General features: G+C 41.5%; 1 protein-coding gene across 2 annotated transcripts; it reads left to right on the top strand.

Moving 5' to 3' along the window:
- Window positions 1–12,836: 12,836 nt before the first annotated feature.
- LOC147200151 (uncharacterized) lies at window positions 12,837–18,958 on the top strand. Of its 2 annotated transcripts, none has more exons than XM_086121089.1 (11): window positions 12,837–13,000; window positions 13,144–13,292; window positions 13,406–13,559; window positions 14,783–15,139; window positions 15,231–15,512; window positions 15,949–15,972; window positions 16,053–16,145; window positions 16,221–16,251; window positions 16,346–16,395; window positions 16,773–16,807; window positions 18,643–18,958. In XM_086121089.1, exons 1-11 carry the CDS (start codon window positions 12,940–12,942, stop codon window positions 18,730–18,732), a joined length of 1,326 nt encoding a protein of 441 aa, XP_085977215.1. In that variant the 5' UTR covers window positions 12,837–12,939; the 3' UTR covers window positions 18,733–18,958. The 2 variants fall into 2 exon arrangements, 1 of the variants encoding a protein (XP_085977215.1); XR_015101918.1 differs by having other exon boundaries at window positions 12,843–13,000; window positions 16,053–16,142; window positions 16,217–16,251; window positions 18,643–18,703.
- Window positions 18,959–19,285: the final 327 nt, after the last annotated feature.

Here is a 19,285-nt window from a genome sequence, read left to right on the forward strand (position 1 = left end):
TTGTTTGTATCTGACCTTTGTGTTTGTAGGCATTCAGCATGAAAATTAGACTTTATTAATGCATTGAATAATAACCACGTTGCATTTTTCTCAGTTGATGAAAGAAAGCGAATGTGTAAAATATTTATTATATTTTTAATGCCTTAGTGATTAGCAACTCAACATTAGAATTTCACAACACAAAAATAGCTACTATGATAAAATATAATAATAATAATAATAACTTTTACTTTAAGAAAAATCCATGCCTCAAAATTGCATCCGCATCTTGGTGGCCGGAAGAGACATACAACAAAGACAGTTTTCTTAACTGGTATCTTTTTGGCTACCTGATACGACAAAATAAAGCCAATATCATCCGGATACCAACACCTGTTAGCAGTACTCGCCAATCCTTCTTTAAAAGTTTACAACAACCCAACAACATCTAAGTAAAGTAAAAGTAGTAATTAAAATAAGAACTTGAGGGCTAAAACTCTAATACCACGATTTTCATATTGGTGCTTTGCCTCATCAACACAATGAACCTCAGTTTAGCTGCGATACATCTTCTCATGCAGCAACAGAGTTGACCTGATTTTGGCGGCACTGCAGAATAACTCAACACGGACACCAGAATTGGTCTCATTTCAACAAAGAGGTCAGTGATGATAATTATAAACTGGTGGTTTGTAGTCATTTGTTTTTGTGCCATTTATTAGATGACCCACTCGATACCTTTGTAAAGGGCCTCATTTGCAATTCTAATCATGTCTGTGTGACACTGACACACTAAGCAGAGTGGAGTGGAAAGGTGGATCACGCTACATTCAACGGCAGCGATTCTCTCTTGCAGATCAATTAAGATTGAGCAGCGAGGCCTCGAGAATTCACCTAATTTGAGTTGACAAAGTTCAGCTGAGACTTCACAAAGGGGATTCTCCACCCACTGCTGTGTTTGCATTGCAGCAAGATGAATGATGTCGAGACTGGAGAGGGTGGGGGGGGGAATGGAGCCAGAGCGAAAGGGATACACTTTCAAAAGCCGTGAGTTTGTAGGTCACTTATTGGGGCCAATAGCGTATCTCTGCTGCTATACACATGCGGTTGTCTTACAGGAAAAACATGTGTTCACATGAAATGAGTATCCCTTGACATTGAGGGTCAATAATAGTGCACAAGAATAGCATCAGGCGGCACGGTGGTCGACTGTTTAGCACGTCGGTCTCACAGTGCAGAGGTGCAGGATTCGATTCCGGCTCAGGCCTTCCTGCGTGGAGTTTGCATGTTCTCCCTGTGCTTGCGTGGGTTTTCTCCGGGTACTACGCTTTCCTCCCTCATCCACCAAGGCACTTGATAGAGGTGGCAGCTGCCACCCCTTGCCACTCTGTAAAACCGCCGATGTTGTTCATAAACGTTACAAAATACTTGCATCGTGTCTAACGGGAATTGAGTGTACTGGAAGAAATCGAATCAATTACCAGAAAGTACTGTTACACTTCCTCATGACTGAATGATTACTTGCCTGCAGAGAATGTGACACATTAGTCATCTTATTCATTTTTTGTTCAGATTGTCAAGACAGTGAAGGAGCGAGTTCTGATGCGATGTACATTCATTTAGTTTATGTGTAGAGCTTGAGTTGGATGTTCTGAGCACAAAACATGCTTTCCTTTTCTCTATGACGCAGGTGGCATGTGAGCCAAACTCAAACAATGCAACAATTGCTGCTAACAGGCCTGATGGAGGGGGAAGCTCCGTGGGCCATGAAAAAAAAGTTTTTGATCATGATCAAAGGAAATAAAATCACTCTCCAACAGTTAACGGTGCAAATAACGAGTTGTAAACTGAAGGAAGTAAGTCGTTCCTGTGCTTCACGTCACAGTGTGAATAGAACTCCAGAAGAATATTTCAGTGGTGGGGAGCATTGCTATTGTCAGGGATCATTTCAGTGTTATATATCATTCTGTGTTGCAATGATCCAGCAAATGTTTATTTGTGTACGTATGAGCATTTATGGGTTAATGGGATTTGAGTTTCAGACAAAAGTTCTGAAATAAAACCTCTCTTTCCCGTTACACAAGGTGTGCGCGTAAAATCTAAATTCCAAGATAGCGTCATGTCAAAAATGCATACAAGACATTCACCTCAGAGAGTTGCGCTTCCTGACATCACTTTGTTGTGACAGACTGTTGAGGTTGTGCAAGCATGAGTTTCCTGTGTCTCAGAGCAACGATGAGCCACAGTCACGTCATTGTTTATTTACATTCATCAATGCACTGAGTACAGAGTGTTTTTTTAATGTATTAAATGAAATCATTAATAAATGCACGGTATAAAATAACCCAGCACTGGCCTGGTCCCTTTTGGACCCAGCACTGAGTTAGCTGTTTCACCTGATGTGGCTTACTTTTGACCCAGCAGGATTAAGAGTGCATGTTTTTATGGTGTGTAAGACAGTACTTGAGTCAGGGTGGCATGCATTGTGAAAGTTGAGGTAACTTGATTCCTGCGAGCCCCAAAGGTTCACTATAGCAACATCCTCACAGCAGCGGCTGCCCATTTTTGGCCCGCGGCTGTCTTGACTTTCCCCGTTTTCATGATTGCCCACGATGAGCGCATGCATGACTGTATCTGTGTTAGTATGAGAGAGTCGGAGGGGGAGACAGAAGGAGAGTCAGTGCAATGATCCAGAAGTGAACTCCTGTGACAGCTTTCCTTTTCAGGCAACACCAATCGCTGACCTAATGAAATAAACAGGGAACGAGTGTGAGGAATTACTTGGAATACTTGGTGGGAAACAAATTCAATGCAAATACTGTATATTTTTTTTCTATACATTTACTAAAAAGCACTTATGAGGAACACTCTTAAAACTACTGTGTCAAAATTAATCCAAATGGGTTGAAATAGCTAACCCAGGGCTGGGTCCAAAAGGGACTGAGCCATTGGTGGGTTATTTATAAGAATTCGACCCAGCATGCTGGGTCTAAATTTCGATTCAACAAGGAATAAAAACTACCCATAGCATTTTCGATGGGTAATAGTGTTTTTTTTATCACGAACATTGACCAATCAACATATTTTTATAACAAAATAACACAACTCACACATGGAAAATAACCGACAGAAACGTAACGGTGAAGGAATGGGAAAGCATTTCAAAACAAACTCACGCATACAATTTATCTATTTGCCAAATTGTGAGTAAGTGTGAGGACTTGTGCTCCATGATTTCCATGCAGATGCTCCTGGCAGGTGGGGGGTGAGAAGGGGGGGGGGGGTGACCTTAGCAACAGACGGTCCAGACATGTTGCAAGGCACGTGATTAAAAACGACATAGTGTTCAAAGTCAAGTTAAGGTCACGTAAATTACAACCAGTTCTCAGTTCCTACTCCCACTGCAGCGCCGGCACGACACTCCCTCAAGCCTGCAATGTGCTTTTTTATGTAAGTGTAACAACTGCATAATAGATGTCGCGATGTTTAAGATTTCGGGAGCTGTTCAATATTTCAACACATTTCTACTGTATACATATGAAGCAGACCTGAAGTCTACAACATTTTATCAGTGGAAAAAAAATCATCTAAAGTGTGCTCATGTGGCAGGGAATGATATTAATTCCGAAAGAAATGATTGTATGTTTTTGCAGGGGTGGACTTGAGGAGGAGGTTGGGTGGTGGGGGTCATCCCGGGGTGAATGACTGATGTTTGTGTTCATTAGCAGTCCTCCCGTATCGCTCAATAGTTACAGGATAAGCATGCCAGCTTGGTGGGGGGTGTCCTTGATTGTCATTGGTGGTCCTCTGCAGGGCCTTGCTTCTGTGCGTGTTTGTGCACGTGTGTAAATTTGCAGGACACTTTCAAATCAACACCGCACACTGATGCCAGGAGAATATGATTGTGCATTGCTTCTTCTCTTCCAAATCAATTAACAGTTTGATGAATAATTGAAACGCAGTTTAATTTAGAAATGGTTTCACAGTTCTATCTGGGGTAAGGTTGACTTTTTTCTTGATTAGGATAACTTGCAGACACTGTTTCTGAGATGCAGGACACCCAAACACGAGGAAATCAAATAATTGTGTGAAGCTATTCTGAATTAAATCTTCCATTCCTCGCAGTCACAAGTGTCAAACTCAAGGCCAAATTGCCTGTACATCTAATACAATTTTGAGTCTGGAAGTGATTACTTCTGTTTAGATGATCTTCTTTGGAAAAAAATAGTTTCTAAATGGTTGATCCTCCTTCCGTGACAGATTGTGTTCCACTGTTCTTGTTTGGTGTCCCAGTGGGGTTTCAAGACTGTTAACTGCACTAATGGGACCTGTCAGTCAAAACTTCCTGCCCACTGACTTGGCCATTAATCAATGAGATAAATGTTGTTTTATCAGGCTGTGTCTTCTGCTTTCTTCTCTCCATCCAATAGTTATCTTTTTAGATTATTTTCCTTTGTTCCAGTTCTGTCTCTTTTCAGACGTGTCACATTCCATCAGGCGGCCTTATCACGTTCACTTTCCAAACATTCCCTCTTTCTTCAAATCTCTGTTTATCATCCCCTCTTTTCTCCTCCGAGGTGTTCGGTTCATTTCATGTCTTGCCACTTTTTCTGTCTTCCTGTTGTCATCATCCTCAGTGACACGCAGGAAGAGGACACACTCATGTTGTCTCGTTTCAAGTCAATATGCCATCAATAAAACAAACAATGAAATCCAAATGTTTTTTTTTGCTCGCAGCTAGAGAAGCAACATGCTAATTGAGCTACATCCCTATTGCAGTATGTGCTGAAATATAACACGTTGCAGGGCATGTTATTGGTAAGTTACAATTTCTCAAGTGGTGTTTAAAACAAAATAGAAATTCTATGATCGAGAAAAGTAGCAAAACGGCAACAACGAGGCCACACAGAAGGGCCTAACCAGAGATTTCAACACCGAGCGCCTTATTTTAATGCCCCAGCCTAAGTCTAGCACAAAGTGCAGTCTAACTGTGCCCGTGGGTGGAGTTTTTATTCTTTTGGCATTTTCGTGAACAGGTGCAGTTAAAAATGGCCGTTTCCTCCCATTGTGGAACTACACACAGTCGAGGTGATTCCCAGCCACTTGAAGCAACTCCCATCATTCCCTTTAAATTCAGCACAGGAGAGGTGCGTGGTGTAAATAACGGACTCACTCGCTGGAGTCCATACAGGAGATCGATGTCATATTTTTGAATGAAATACAATGACATCACCTGGATCGAATCCACAAAAATCTTGTTCCACCAACTGCACCACAACTTAGACCAGTTTGGTCTGAAATCAACTGAATGTCACCAAATTTGCAGGTGCTCCAGGGGCGTTTAATAGAAAATGACCTCGGTTCGCTGTAACGCCCAGCACAGAGTAGCGCAGTGTACAAAATCCTCAAACATGGTAAATTGGATTTGTCCCGGCACAAAAGTGAAGCAGTGGCAGTTTTTATAGTGCGTGCATGTGTGCCTATCTACGAAAATAGGGCCCTGAACCTCAGAACTCAGCATCAGATGACCAGTAGTTACTCATACAAACTTAATAACCACAATGTCTTTAAGAAACATTTTGGGGACACATTTTTGATTTGCACTTCTAAGGTGCCTAATACTTTTTCTATTACTTAAAATTCATCCAGCTGTATGGCAGATGAGAGTTCTCTGGAATTCAATTCTAAAGTGACATTAAGTGGAGTAGCTGCGAAAGGGCTGTGTCATTAACGGATTTGACAGGACAAACTCTCAGTGCTGCCCTGTGATGATAAGAAAACGAGGCAATCGAAAAGACAGATCATCATGTGCTATCACATCCCATCGTTCCAGATGGTTCACAGCCTGGCATCAGATCACGAAACATTTCCACGCATGTCAGTGGTGCTATCGGTCAAAAAGCTCCTAATGACACTGGAAAGCTCCCTATGTGGCTTTTTCTGCAAGGCTTCTTTGCATAGCCTTCTACTCAAATCCTGCCTTGCCTCTTATTATTATTTTTCCAACACATTTACCACTAATGAGAAAATGTATCATTTGTCAGAGCTTTAATAGAACCCGAGTTCCGTTCCAAGTAGATATAACACAAAAACATCAGAGCACTGGACTTGATGAAGGCTCAGACAACAAAGTAAAGTGATCTGCTAAGTAACAAGAGGAGATGAAGCTCCTTATTAGCATTTGACATACTAACAAAGCTTTAAAGCATTTGCAATGCAGTGCTTCAGGCACTTAAAAAAATGGTTAATTACTGTATTGTCAAAAAGACACACCCTGTTTAAAGCCAGACGTTTTAAATCCAACTCCCCTCACATTTTTTGGATGTTTATGACACATGAACAGCATGTGCTCCCTCGGAGATGTGGCTTCAAATCAAGCAGAAGATGATTTACATTTCCCAGTAAAGTGGAACAACGTGTTCACAAAAAGGGAACAATCCTTGTACGTCAAGAGAAAGAGCAGGTTGTGACAGTGTTGTATTTCAACCACTGTGAATATTTCACGAGCACTTCTCCACGGAAAGTTATACGGCACCAGCGGGTAGTAAAAAGCCACTTAAGTTCACTAAACCTGTCTCACGAAAACACTTGACGCTCAAATAATGTAAACAGCTTTCGCGGAACTGGACGCTGGAGGACGATTCATATTTGTTATATGGTCTACTTGGAACGAATCGAGGACGTTCTTTTTTTGAGTAAAGGATCCAATATCCATCATAAATTAAACATTTGTAGAAACCACAAATAATCACAACGAAACAGTAAAACAATCCTGTCAGGAGAAGCTACGTTCAGTTTTTCTTTATCATTTAACCACTCCCATTATGTAGAAATAAAATCTCACTTTCTACAGAAAATGGCGTCATTATGGGAGTAAAAAATGTCTCCTTCGACTTACTACACTGTGCAAGGTTTTTTGAAGCAATCTAATTAACGACAGTTTCAGACAAATTTAGAAAAAATATTTATAGGTTATTGGCTCCCACTGAAACGCCATGGAGATTTTTTTCCCTTTAACAAAGGTAAATAGAGGACTTGACAGTCTGTTAAGAGAAGACTTATAGCTACACACTGCCCCCTTGTGGCCATTAGTTTTATTACGGTACAAAACACTGGAATTCACTGCTTAGAAAATTATTCCCCCCCCGCCCCCCCCAAAAAACGCAAACAAAAAAGTGCTCTATGGTTACTCTAAGTTATTTAAGAAGGTCCCGACATGTTTGCCAGTTCCTGTCTAAGTTGGTTAAATATGTTATGTATTTTTTATATCGGAACTTTTCAACATCAAACTTGGTATTTTTTGTTCCTTTGATTCGACAACAGCAAATTATTTTTTTAATCTCACTTTTAACCATGTGAGTGGCAGTGAAGCAAAGTAGTGATAATACTTGTTTAAGCAAAAATGATCTTAAACTTAAGGTTACACTTCAGTCAAACTAAACCAAAACAACAGCAATGCCCATCTTGTTACAAGGGGCTGTTTCCTTGTCGACCTGACTGAAAAATACAAAAACTTTCAAAAGTGGCAAGGTCGGGACGGCACACCAGCAAAGACTGATCCAGACGAGAAAAAAAGTCTTTTAGGGCATTGCTAGACAATCCACAGGTAAAGCTTGAACGTGACAAAATTCCACTTCTCGACACATATTGTCAGCAAGCACATCCGGACTTTTGATCCTCTGTGCTGTCTTTTCAGGACACAAATGTAGCCTGTGTTTAAAACAAACATTGTTTTTATGTAGTTTTGTAAATATTCTAGACTATACTTCATCATAATAGCAAGCAGGGGCACTTTAAACGATGGCAGGTTTGTGCTGACTCTCACTTCATGAGTTTTAATGTGATAGCTTAATTTTGAACACAGCCACATTGCCATACAATAGGGTGTGCAGACTTGTGCTACTACAGTGCAGTATGTCATCATTTTTAATATCATATATACCTGAACCTGGCAATTGAATAGGCGAACCATAGTTTGGATAAAGCAGCTGTACACACATTCATTTCATTATCAACAGGTAAATATTTTTCTGCTCCAAGTTAAGTAATAAACTTGCATTATCTGTCAGTTAAAAAAAAAAGACATGCTGTTGTGAGATTGTTCACTTAAAAAGCCATTTTTTTGCACCCAAGTATAAGGGAGGCCAGGTTGGTTGTCACAACCACAACCAGCTAAACTAACAAGGTTAACTACATGCCCTTGAGTTATGTGCCGACAGCATTTCTTTCTCTTTATTATCGAACTCAAGGCGAAAGAATGGAAAAAAAAATCAGAGGAACTTTAAAAATAATAATAACAACAATAGAAAAAGTGCAAAACATTTAACTCACAAACACTCATTAGGTCGGCTATAATAAACATTTCTTTGATGTAGTTGGTCCTCTGAGGACTTCATAAAAACTAAAATGTACCCTGATTGGGGGCGGGGGGCGGATGAAATGTTCTCCACCCTCACTCTAAATTAATCTCTTTTTAAATAATAGATAATAAATAAAAGCTCCATTCCCCGAAGAGAAACCTTGGCAAGGAGACAACAAAACAATACTACGCAGATGCAATTATGGGTCGCACACTAAAATGAATTATGAAAAGAGTCGCTTGGGGAGTTGAAATGCAGGATGCAAAACTTTCTCTGGGCAAAACACACAACAAACTGAAGAAAATGTTCCCTTACGGCCAATAAATGAAATCCACTATGTGGCCCTTTTTGCTTCAATAAGAGGTTACTAAAGGAGGTGGATTTGGACTGGAAATGGAAGCAGCACTGTGTTTTATAGGCCACAAATTTGGACGCTGATCTTGAGCTGCACTGAAATGTTAATAAACGTCTTATTATTCCAGCCAGGTCACTCTGTGTCCGTCCCTTCCTGTGTCCTGGTTGGCCTCACTCCACGTTGGACGATAAGCTGACCTGGTTTGACACAGACGCTTGATTTGAGGCAGTAAACAAACAGCAACGGGTGTTTGTAGTGGCAACATATCAAGATTGAGAAGGTAAAATCGTGGTTGATTGTCTGCCAGCTTCCTGCTTTAAAAACACGTCCGATGATCACCATCGAATAAGAAAAGAGACTGGCCATAACATAGGAAAGAGGTAGAGATGCTCTGTCCTGATCATTCAGTTCCCCTCTTGTTGACTGTGTGAATGATGTCTGAGATTGGTTGTCTTGTCTCTGAATGTGCCGGGTGATTGACTGGCGACCAGTCCAGGGGGGAGTATTCTGCCTTTTGCCCAAATTCACCTGGGATCGAGCCCAGTTCCCCGCCACCTATAAAGCCCCAGTAAAGTGAAAATAAACGTCTTGTAAGTAGTGACATTCGAACGATGACATGAGGCTTCAAAAGTGTGAAAAATCAAGATGATCAGACGCTGCAGGCGCGTCGGTTGAATGCAATGAAACTGTGCCCCGCTCAACTGTCAGCTGTCAATCAAGTACCACACATCTTTCTTATGCCGACGCATCCCTCATGCTTGAGTCATGAAAGTCTATCCATTTGAAGCACGGATGGAAAACTGGCAGGGATCACGGACCACATGCTGACTGTAAAGCAAAACAAAACATTCATTTATTTATATGTTTATTTTAGGGGTGGGAGGACAATGAAGATGTTTAATCTGCAGCAGTTTTGCTTCTGTTATGACACTGACAAACACAGGAAGTCGGGCATCTTATTGCTGTCAGAGCATTGTTAAAAATAATCTATCCGGTTGTGCGTGTTGAATCTGCCTCTGCTTTGCCATCATGCATTTGCTTGTCGACTACTTTAACCAGTACATGACTGAATCTGTAAATACAGTATGTGATGATGACTTCGTACAATCAAAAAAGTGGGTATGACATCATACAGAAAACATATCTAGTATATGCTATGTATAGAAAATAAACAATGTATTTGAATTGTTCGTCTTATAATGAAATTAATTCAGGATTTTGATTGCAAGAATGGTTCTAAGACTGGCAAGTATATGGCATATACATCTTCTTTGATGAAGATGGAGCCCGAGTAGGCAGCCGTCGGCAAGTGCTCTCCAAGAGCACTTTGTGTTTTGTTTTGTCACATGGTCTTTGTTTTTACGTCATGTGGACCTGATGTGGATAGTTTTCAGCTTTTTTTTTTTTTGGGGGGGGCCACGACGTACAGTACATCAAAGGAGAAGAATCTGTGCATGGTGGTTGCGCCTTCTCGGCAGCACGTGTGTACCAGCACTGATTTTGATTGGGAGGAATGTCGGCGCCATTTGACTGTCGGTGCTGAACAGCCCTGGGGTGCTTGTGTTTTTTGCACCTGTTATGGGCAGCATTTTTCACAGCCCTGTTTTGTTCAGCGGAGATGTCGGTGCCGTTGGACAGTCTGCAGCTGGATGGATGGATGGCTGGCTTGTGGAGACGACGATGAGAAGAAAGGAGCGTCAGCGCAGAGCGCCGATGTGTATGTGGAACTGAGAGTCGCCGCTTGGAATTGAAGCGGATTTATATGGGACAGGAGATGTGAGCCAATCTCTTTTTTCGCCAATGGATGCCACAGCTTCTTGTTTGCTTTCAAACTTAGCTTGGAGCAGACGTGTGCACATTTTCAGCATGACGTCTCTGATCCACTGGTGAAAGGACACTTTGATTCTCTCCTCTTTCATCTATCACTGCTTCAAACAACAACGTGTATGCAGAAAAAGTGGTTAAGATTGCATGGCTGTCTGTGTCTTATGTGTTGTGTAGTAGTATTTTGTTATTTTATGTTAAGTGTTCTGTTGATGGCGGCGCGGGTACCCGCAGTGGTCCTTGTCTCTCCTGTGGTTGAGAGGAAAAACATTTCATCGGTGCTGTATGTTGCACGAGAGCATATTTGGCAATAAAAGCTGACTTGACTTGAGTACTTAAAGTCATAGAACCACATATAGTGTATATTTTCTTTCAGTTGCATTGGCTTGAATTCATTAGGGTGCACCTCCTTCTACTACATCTCACTCAGTTATTGCAATGATGCCAAAAGAGTAAGAATATGATACATTTCCAATTTTGCAGATGCTCCTCCATCATTTGCCCAGTGCAGAAAGTGGTTCCTTCCTCTGAGATCTAACAATCTGAATAATGCATCTGTCTCTTTGCAAGCCACATCACATTTAACAATGTTAATTTTAGAAAAGGAAAGAGCATTACTTTCCAGGTAAGCAAACCCGCGGTATGTCCTGACGCTAGCCATCGGAGTTTAAGCAAAGAATACTGTCTGCGATCAAAATGGGTTGCTTCCTTCCCCTGGAGCTTGTAAATGGGTCATATAGTGATGTGCTGCAGGGAAGAGTTCCACTATTTTCAGACTTTTAAGGATTGTAGTGAAGGTTATAAAAAAGGAGAGCAGAGTTAGCCTGTGGCATTCACTCATCCAAGCCATAGGACGGATTGACGGGGAAAATATGGTTAAATCATTTGCAGTCAGACCAGGGCTGAATGATGAAATGTAATCAAATTGCAGCCCTCCCCCCATATTGCAATTTTATATGCAATTATTTTTTTCAAGATCCTCTTCCCATTTATTTTTTCAACAAACACAAGCAATTAACAAATCGGTATTACAGTAAACAATCCGATTTATTTTACTGTGCATATACAGGTAGGTTTTGGTCTTATCGATTAGGTCTTTCATGCCTTCAAAAGTGGCACTGTACAAATTCATATTCTGTGTATTGTGGGTCGGTGGGAAGCTTGGAGCTAATCAGTGGATGTACAGTGCTCCTGCTGCTGCTGTGTACAAAAACTGTGATGCCAAGCAGCCACGTGTGGGCGTTTATGAAGCTTGACATGCAAGGAGTCAGCTCAAGCCGTGTGGGATGCTGAAACACATCCATACCCATATATCCATAGTGGTTATTGAGGTTACGTGAGGGTTATAAGATCATCTACGAACAACACAGCACAACTCTTTGGTAAAAATCCATGTATCCGTCTGTCCATTTTCGATGGGGCTTGCTTGTCCGCATTTGGGTTGCGAGTGGCTCAAGGTGAGAGGCGGGGGACATAATCTATGGACAACCATTTACACTCGCTGTCACAATTAGGGACCATATATTTTTTTGCGGCTCAAACATTTAGGGATGTTTTTTTGGGGGGGGGGTGGTGGTGTTAAATGATTCCAATTTGTCAGTGTGTCAAATTTACAAGACATATTTTCTTTTTACAGGAACCTAAAATGATGTAGTTTGTGCTGCCCCATAGAAGAGAAAATGTGGCAGACAGAAAAAGATTCGGGATGAAAAATATGATGCAGTAGATCTCCATGTACTCACAGTTTGGCACTGGCAGCTTCGCAGTACCCCCCGCCCCATTTTTTCATTATTTAATATAGTTTTTGTTTCGTTGCATTTATGTAGTTGGGGGAGGGCGGTTATTGCAGGTTGAACCCCCTCCTAAATTTCCCCCATTCTTCATGGGAAATGTATATTGAATGTTAGTCAGTGATTTAAAGAAGTTGTTGGGTTACAAAAAAAAATTAACAAAAGCCCTACCACCCGTAAAAAAAGAAAAATCCCCTTCCCCCCACCAACAAATTTTCTATACTGTATTGTTTTTGGCTATTCACGCGCAGGCTCGGTCGAGACATACATTTATATTTTGTAAATTAATATGGATCATTATCTGCACCACAGCACCAACTGCTGGACAAGATGTGGCACTACCACTCTTGCCCCTGATGAAATATTGCCACCAGCTGAAGAAACAATTTGATTTAATGGACGAAAGTAAAAACAATGGTGGGCCTGCTATTCATTCAGACCATATCATACATCCGACATGGACTTCACACAAGAGGAAGTGTCTACAGGTTCAACCCCCTCCATCACAACACTACACATGACTTAAGGAGGATGTCTTTTGTGAAAGCAAAGAGAGGAAGAGACAGGGGGGAAAGAGAGCAGCTTTTTCGAGAGGCAGCTTCAACCAGTTACTCTTCTTCTTACGTTAAGGATGCGAAGTGGACGATCACTTTTGATACAAACGCTGCTGCTAACTTCTTTACCACTATGGGGTAAGAAACACGGTCCATCGCCACGCTCGTCCAATATTATCAACCACTTATTAGTGTGTTTGCATGTTGCATGGCTAAGCTGTTGCATCATCTGGAAGGGGAACTGATTCCTCTTGTGTAATGTCCGTTTCTTTTAACTATAGGAACGCTTTGGGCTTCCACGTCTCCTCAAAACCCGCCGGCACCTGAACTACGGATACATTCGCGGTCCGGCGACTCTGTGGTGCTGGTTTGCCGGACCTCAGAAGGCCACCACGGAGTTCTCTTCAAACTGTTCAGATTCACCAAGGAGGTTTTTATTTTTTTGGGCATCCGATTTTCTGTGGTGTTATGTGTGTGTGTGTGTGTGTGTGTGTGCGTGTGTGTGTGTGTCCACTTGATTACATGTGTTCAACATTCCTTAAGGTGGATTCAGTGGAGCTGTCGCCGTCTGAGGAGGTCCTCTTCACTGTCCAGCTCAAAGTGGCAACAAAACCTGAACTTTTTTGCTGTATGTATAAGAACCAGCAAGGCCACTACAGTGCTTTCAGTCCCTATTTAAAGACAGAACATCAAACAGGTAAGTGCTACTCCACTAAATTATACACAATAAGAGTCACATGCCACACCACGACTTCAATGAAAAAAAAAATCAATCTGCACTGATTTTACCGTTACTTGTGGCATGAAATAATAAACACTCCCATCCGCTGCGGTAGCATGCAGGTGCTCCCTGTGTCGTCTCATTGTCCTCTGCTCTGTGTGGGGTGTGTGTGTGTGTGTGTGTGTGTGTGCGCGCGTCTATTGCGGTTGTCACATCCTGCATTTCATATTGAAAATTTCCACGCCCTTACAACATCAAACACAATGCACACTGAAGACCGTTACAACAGGAGGTTTGGTAAGCAAGTGCGGTAAACCATGGCAGGATACTACATTCAGAAACGATACATTCTAAGGAATATATCAAATACATTATTCCATGGGGTGTGTCTTTTTTTTTCTGCATTCATTGAAGAAAAAAAAAAAAGGGCCTTCCCACAAATTGTGAATTTTACGCAGGCAGAACAGGGAGGGGGATCGGACACAGGACGGCGCAGGGACAACGGCAGCATGACGCAAGCTTGATCATATTTGTCGCTAGTTACAAAGTGACCAAACAGGAAATACCCTCATGCCATTTCCCACCTAGTTTGGACATAAATTAGTCTGCAGCTTGGCGATATGTATTTTATATTCACTCTGACTTTGCTTTTAATAAGGAGGAATAAGTGGGTATGGGTTCATCTGATTCATATGGCACGTCAGGATCTGGGGGAGTTTAGACTCATCCATGTCGCTTCTTTTTTACGACATCACAGTACGTTGTCTCACTGTCCTCTGTCCCACACCTCAATACACTTGAACACCGCAATAATTACTATTTCCGCCCTAATCTGGTCTGTACTTTTTTCACTGTCGCACAAAATATAGCAACTTTTTTTTTCACTTTAAAATAATTTTTTTACCATCTCACTTCTTGCCCAATGTTCCTGGAATAGGCTGCACCCCAATGAGTATTGATTAACTGAGGGAAAACGGTCTCCGTAGTGTATCAAAATAAATGCTGACTACACTGTTGAAATGAGAAATAAAGATTCAGGGGGAACATAGAACCTAAAAACCCAATGAGCGATTAATTAAGCCAGTCAGGGACAGCTTATCATGTTATCAGGTTACAGGGTGCATGAACGGGTTAATTGATGAAGATGTTTGTCCCATGTCTGTTGTTCATACAGTCATACATCTTGCCTGCCTCTCCAGATGTTGCCCCCACACAGGCTCTACCCAGCCTGCCACCTCCAGTCTTATCAGTGGAGCCCCCCGGCGGGATGGTTGAACGTGGCGACATGTTGTACTTCAGCTGCTCTGTCCCAGCTCTTCAATCCACTTACAAATCAACCTCCTTCATTTTGCTGAGGGCATCATCAGGGCGGGAGTCTATTATCAGCCAGCATCATGACATTCGTACTTCAAACTTAGAATCCCAACCAGGGGTTTTCAGTGTGGGCCCGGTAAAGCAGGGAGAGGGCGGCGAGTATGCCTGCCTCTACTACACCACTAGTGGAGTGGACATAGTCAATTCAACGATCAGCAACAAAATCCAAATAACTGTTAGAGGTATTTGACACTGTCCATCTTTTTCACCCATAATCTGGACAATTGAATAATTTGTGATTCTTCTCGCATCTTTTTTGGGATATGTGACCAGATGATCTGCCTGTACCCACCCTCGTTCTCCAGCAACACGCACAAGTGTGGCATATGCTCTGCACGGGCTCCCCTGCATACCCCGGGGCTGTCTTCACCCTGTACTTGATGGACAGTCAACTTCTTGTGGACAGTAACCATGTACAAATCACCAGCCACAAGAGCGCCTTCGCAATGCCAGTGCAGGATACTCTGATGGCTTTGTACCAGTGCCAGTACAGTGTCCTCTTGGGAGGGGAGTGGATTAATTCTGAACGCAGCCACCCTCTGGCCATTTCCAAAGGTATTGACTTTGCCCCGCTTGTCCTCATTAGTGTTGCTGGTGAGCTGAGCCTAAACCAGGTGACTTTGGACAAGAGACAACTACACCCTAGATAAGTCGCACATACTACATAGACATCCACTCACACATACATTTATATCTTTTGACAATTTAGGTCTGGTTGGTCTGGATGGATGACTTGAAAACACATGGGCTAATTTCTTCAAGCTAGAAACATGTCTATGTTCTGTGAACCATTTTGTAAAAATGAACTGAATATTACAAAATATGCCCTGAGATTGACCGGCAACCAGTTTAGGGTGTACCTGCCTCTGGTTCAAAAATCAGACGGGATAGGCTCCAGCTCACTCGCGATCCTAATGAGGACAAGGGCTTCCGATTTTTTTTTAACAGAGATTTGCATGGATTTACATGCAAAATGTGTCCTCTTTTTCAGATCTTCCTCCTCCATCAACACCAGGTAATGTTATTTTAATAGAAAGATCTTTCCATACCTCGATTTACATTTGTGTGTGTCTTCCATCTGCGCAAATGTGTCAGGTGTGGACTGGCCTCTTATACTTGGCTCCTTATCCACTGTGGTGCTCTTCCTCTGCTCAGTGGCCCTCCTGGTGGTGGTGGTGCACAAAAAAGGTATTTCCGCCAGTGCACCACTATGTACAGTATGTTGCATTCTTCTAGACTGAAGTGTGCTCGTTTTTCTTAAAGTGAAAGCAGCAGCTGATGAAAAGAAGAAAAGGTATTGAGTCAAGCGCAGCAGTGTTAATTTGTCATTAGTGTCAAAAAGAAGGAAACATAAAAGTGTGCGGCTTTTTTTTGTTTTTGTTTCTTAGATCGGAAGCAAAGTTTTGGACTCAAGTTCACACCAGGGACCATGTTGTTGGTGAGACTCTTTCCGATTCATTTTGCGGAATTTTCATGCCGATATTTGTGCAAATCAAATGATTCATTTAATACAATTTATTTATCTTGCCATTGATGAAAAGTGACAGGCAGAACAATTACTCTTCCACTAGATGGCAGAAGTTACATAATTAGTTGTATCCACATTATTGCCATTCATACAAGAACGGCATGGCATGATCGCTGAGTCAGTACATTTTAGAGTAAACTCAAACAAGATCCATCTTAATTTCAGTAAACTGTATATAATTTTTTGTTGTTGCCATGTAATCTAATGTAAAACATGTGCCTTGGCCCAATACAATTTCGGAAACGCTGATCTAGTAAAGTACTGCATTGATATTGTTTTTTTTTCAGACCTAACCCTCAGGTGTACCAGTGTCAACTCTCAGGTAATTATTACTCATCAGCTATAACGCCAGTTGCCAACTTCAACAAAAATCCTCCAATGATCTATCAGCTATAGATATGTTTCCAATAACTTATTTCAACCTTTGTCCAACTACAGATAAGATATTTATCTCATTTACGTGCCAGCTTTAATTCTTGGCTACATGTTTTACAACCAATGTCAATACAGTCAACTGGAATTAAATTAGCCCTTCGAGTAAGCCCACTTCTTGTATCCCAACACGGTGAGGTAAAAATCATCGATGATAGCACTAACACGACATTATAGGTCTTCCGTTTTGTGTTAGCACGAGCATTGGTGCTAATCCTCTGAATCAGTGTCAATGTTACTGCTAACACAAAATGAGAGGTCTTCCGTGTTTAGAGGGCGATTAGCACTAATGCTAGTGCTATCTCGGGTTGCCAACATTCGTCAACTAGTCATGATTACGCCAATGATCAAAATCGACGACAATTAATTTAATCATAAACTTTATTGTTTATTTTTTAAGCTTTCTTCTTCTCTCCAAACTTCCTCACCTCGAGCTGCCTTGTCTGCATTTCACATGCGTTGCGGTGGCGATCCGGGTCAGCAATGATGTAATCGAAAGCGCTATGGCAACGGGATTATGTTTTATTGGCGTTAGCAACAGAGGCCAAATATTTGGGAGCCAAAAATACTGAAGAGGAACGTGATGGAAAACAGAATGAATGGCCTTTCATGACAGTATCTAAAAGGCAAGCACCTAGTCAGATTCTGACACAGAGGGTCAGTCGTCTATGAAATCTGTTTAGCTAACTGCTAGTTAGCATCTATTATCAGTCAGTGAGCTACAAGCTTGTAGCTGTAAATGTTAACATTATCTTAAGGCTAATAATGACAATTCCCTGAGCCTGATCACACAGGTTGTGTTTTATGTAATGTTATAACCACAGATGTGGGTCTAAAACAAAATACAGTAATCCTTCATTTATCGCAGAGGATTTGTTCTTAAGAAAACCCATGAATTTCTCCATTGTGAGACAAAATGTTTCTTATTTTATTTACAGTCCACAGTCCGTAAACCAATCAGGTTGCAGAACACAATGCACTCTTTAAAAAAAAAACGAATGAAAAACAAATCTGTGAAACAGTGAAGCCATGAAAGATAAACTGTGTTATGGTGATGGAGTACTGTCTGCCAATGCACTGTACCAGCCCAGCTAAGCAATGTGCTGATGCTGTGGCCACATTGGTGGGGGCAACGTTCCAGTCACAGCCAATGCATGTACATTGAAAATAAAGCTTCCAAGTCTTCCACGTCCTGACATTTATATCGTTGGATTAGCATCAAAGTGATGAGAACGTAATTCGTCTCCATCATAACGCCGACGCCACATGAGAGGTCTTCCATGCTATTCTACTTTGTAGAATTTGTCAGTGGATCACTGATCAATGCTCGTAGTGACACCCCCCAAATCCTCATCTGGTTGAGGGGGTGATTTGCAGTCGCACTCATGCTAAGGCAAGAAGTCTTACAGCTTGGGGGAAAAGTGATTAACCCTCGTGGTCGTACCAACATGAATGGTGTGCTGACTGCTCCAACATGTCGTTTAGTGTTGTACCAGCCAGTGTACTATCAGGTGCCTTTTTTTCCCCCCAGCTGAAACAATTACCTATTTCTGCTTCAGGAAGAAATGCAACATCGAAATATGAAAATCTCCCCCCAAACTGCGTGTTAGGTTACCAAAAAGAGACATAAACTCGAAGCTACGCTGCAGGAAATACTTTCATGCTGGGTTGCTCGCAACTTGTGTTATGATTGTGTTGATGTTGTGTGTGCATGTGTGTGTACAGGAATGGGCCAGGGGGGACATGGGCACAGACAACACCTCCAGATCCCCATTATGGAACTCCCACTCCACATTCACAGACCCTATCTATTAGAAATCTCTCTCTCGCTCTCTTTCTCTCTGTATATTTATACTTTATTATGGTGTGTCTGTGTAGCATCAGCTGGCTTTAAACACAGCAGGACAGGAAAAGCAATTTCCTTACTTCCAATTTCATGTGGAGAGGCACGCTTCTTCAATTAGACAGGATGTGATGTTTGCTTTACGTACCTGCCACTGAGCCACTATTACTAAATAAAACCTGCCGTGTTTACTTGTGAGGGTTGTATTGTGGTATGTATTTATGATTCTTCATTAGTTTTGATAATATCATTTTATTATGTATTATTGTTGACTGCAGATCTGTACAACATTTTTCTATTTAGCAGAACATCCTACAGCTATCTTTTGTGTGTAAAAGCAAAGTCATCGATTCTTTTAGGTTACTTTATGTTTTTGTCGTCGTTTTCTAAATGAAAATAGACATGCATATGAAAAGCTCTTTCAGAAAATGCTATCAATCCAACCACTTCTGCACGTTTTAAAAAACATTATTTGTCTCTTGTTTAAACAAGGCCCTGGGAAAGAGAAAATGATTGGTATAAATT

Source organism: Hippocampus guttulatus, chromosome 9 (genome assembly GCF_054856545.1).
Source record: "Hippocampus guttulatus isolate MCC_2025c chromosome 9, RoL_Hgut_1.0, whole genome shotgun sequence".
NCBI classification, from domain to species: domain Eukaryota; kingdom Metazoa; phylum Chordata; class Actinopteri; order Syngnathiformes; family Syngnathidae; genus Hippocampus; species Hippocampus guttulatus.

What these genes read in the sequence shown, in the direction of transcription:
- LOC147200151 (XM_086121089.1), top strand. Translation starts at nt 12,940, where the DNA reads ATGCGAAGTGGACGATCACTTTTGATACAAACGCTGCTGCTAACTTCT. An exon ending in CCCTCTGGCCATTTCCAAAG is followed by an intron (nt 15,513 to 15,948) that starts GTATTGACTTTG and finishes CCTCTTTTTCAG; the next exon opens with ATCTTCCTCCTCCATCAACA. An exon ending in CACCAGGGACCATGTTGTTG is followed by an intron (nt 16,396 to 16,772) that starts GTGAGACTCTTT and finishes TTTTTTTTTCAG; the next exon opens with ACCTAACCCTCAGGTGTACC.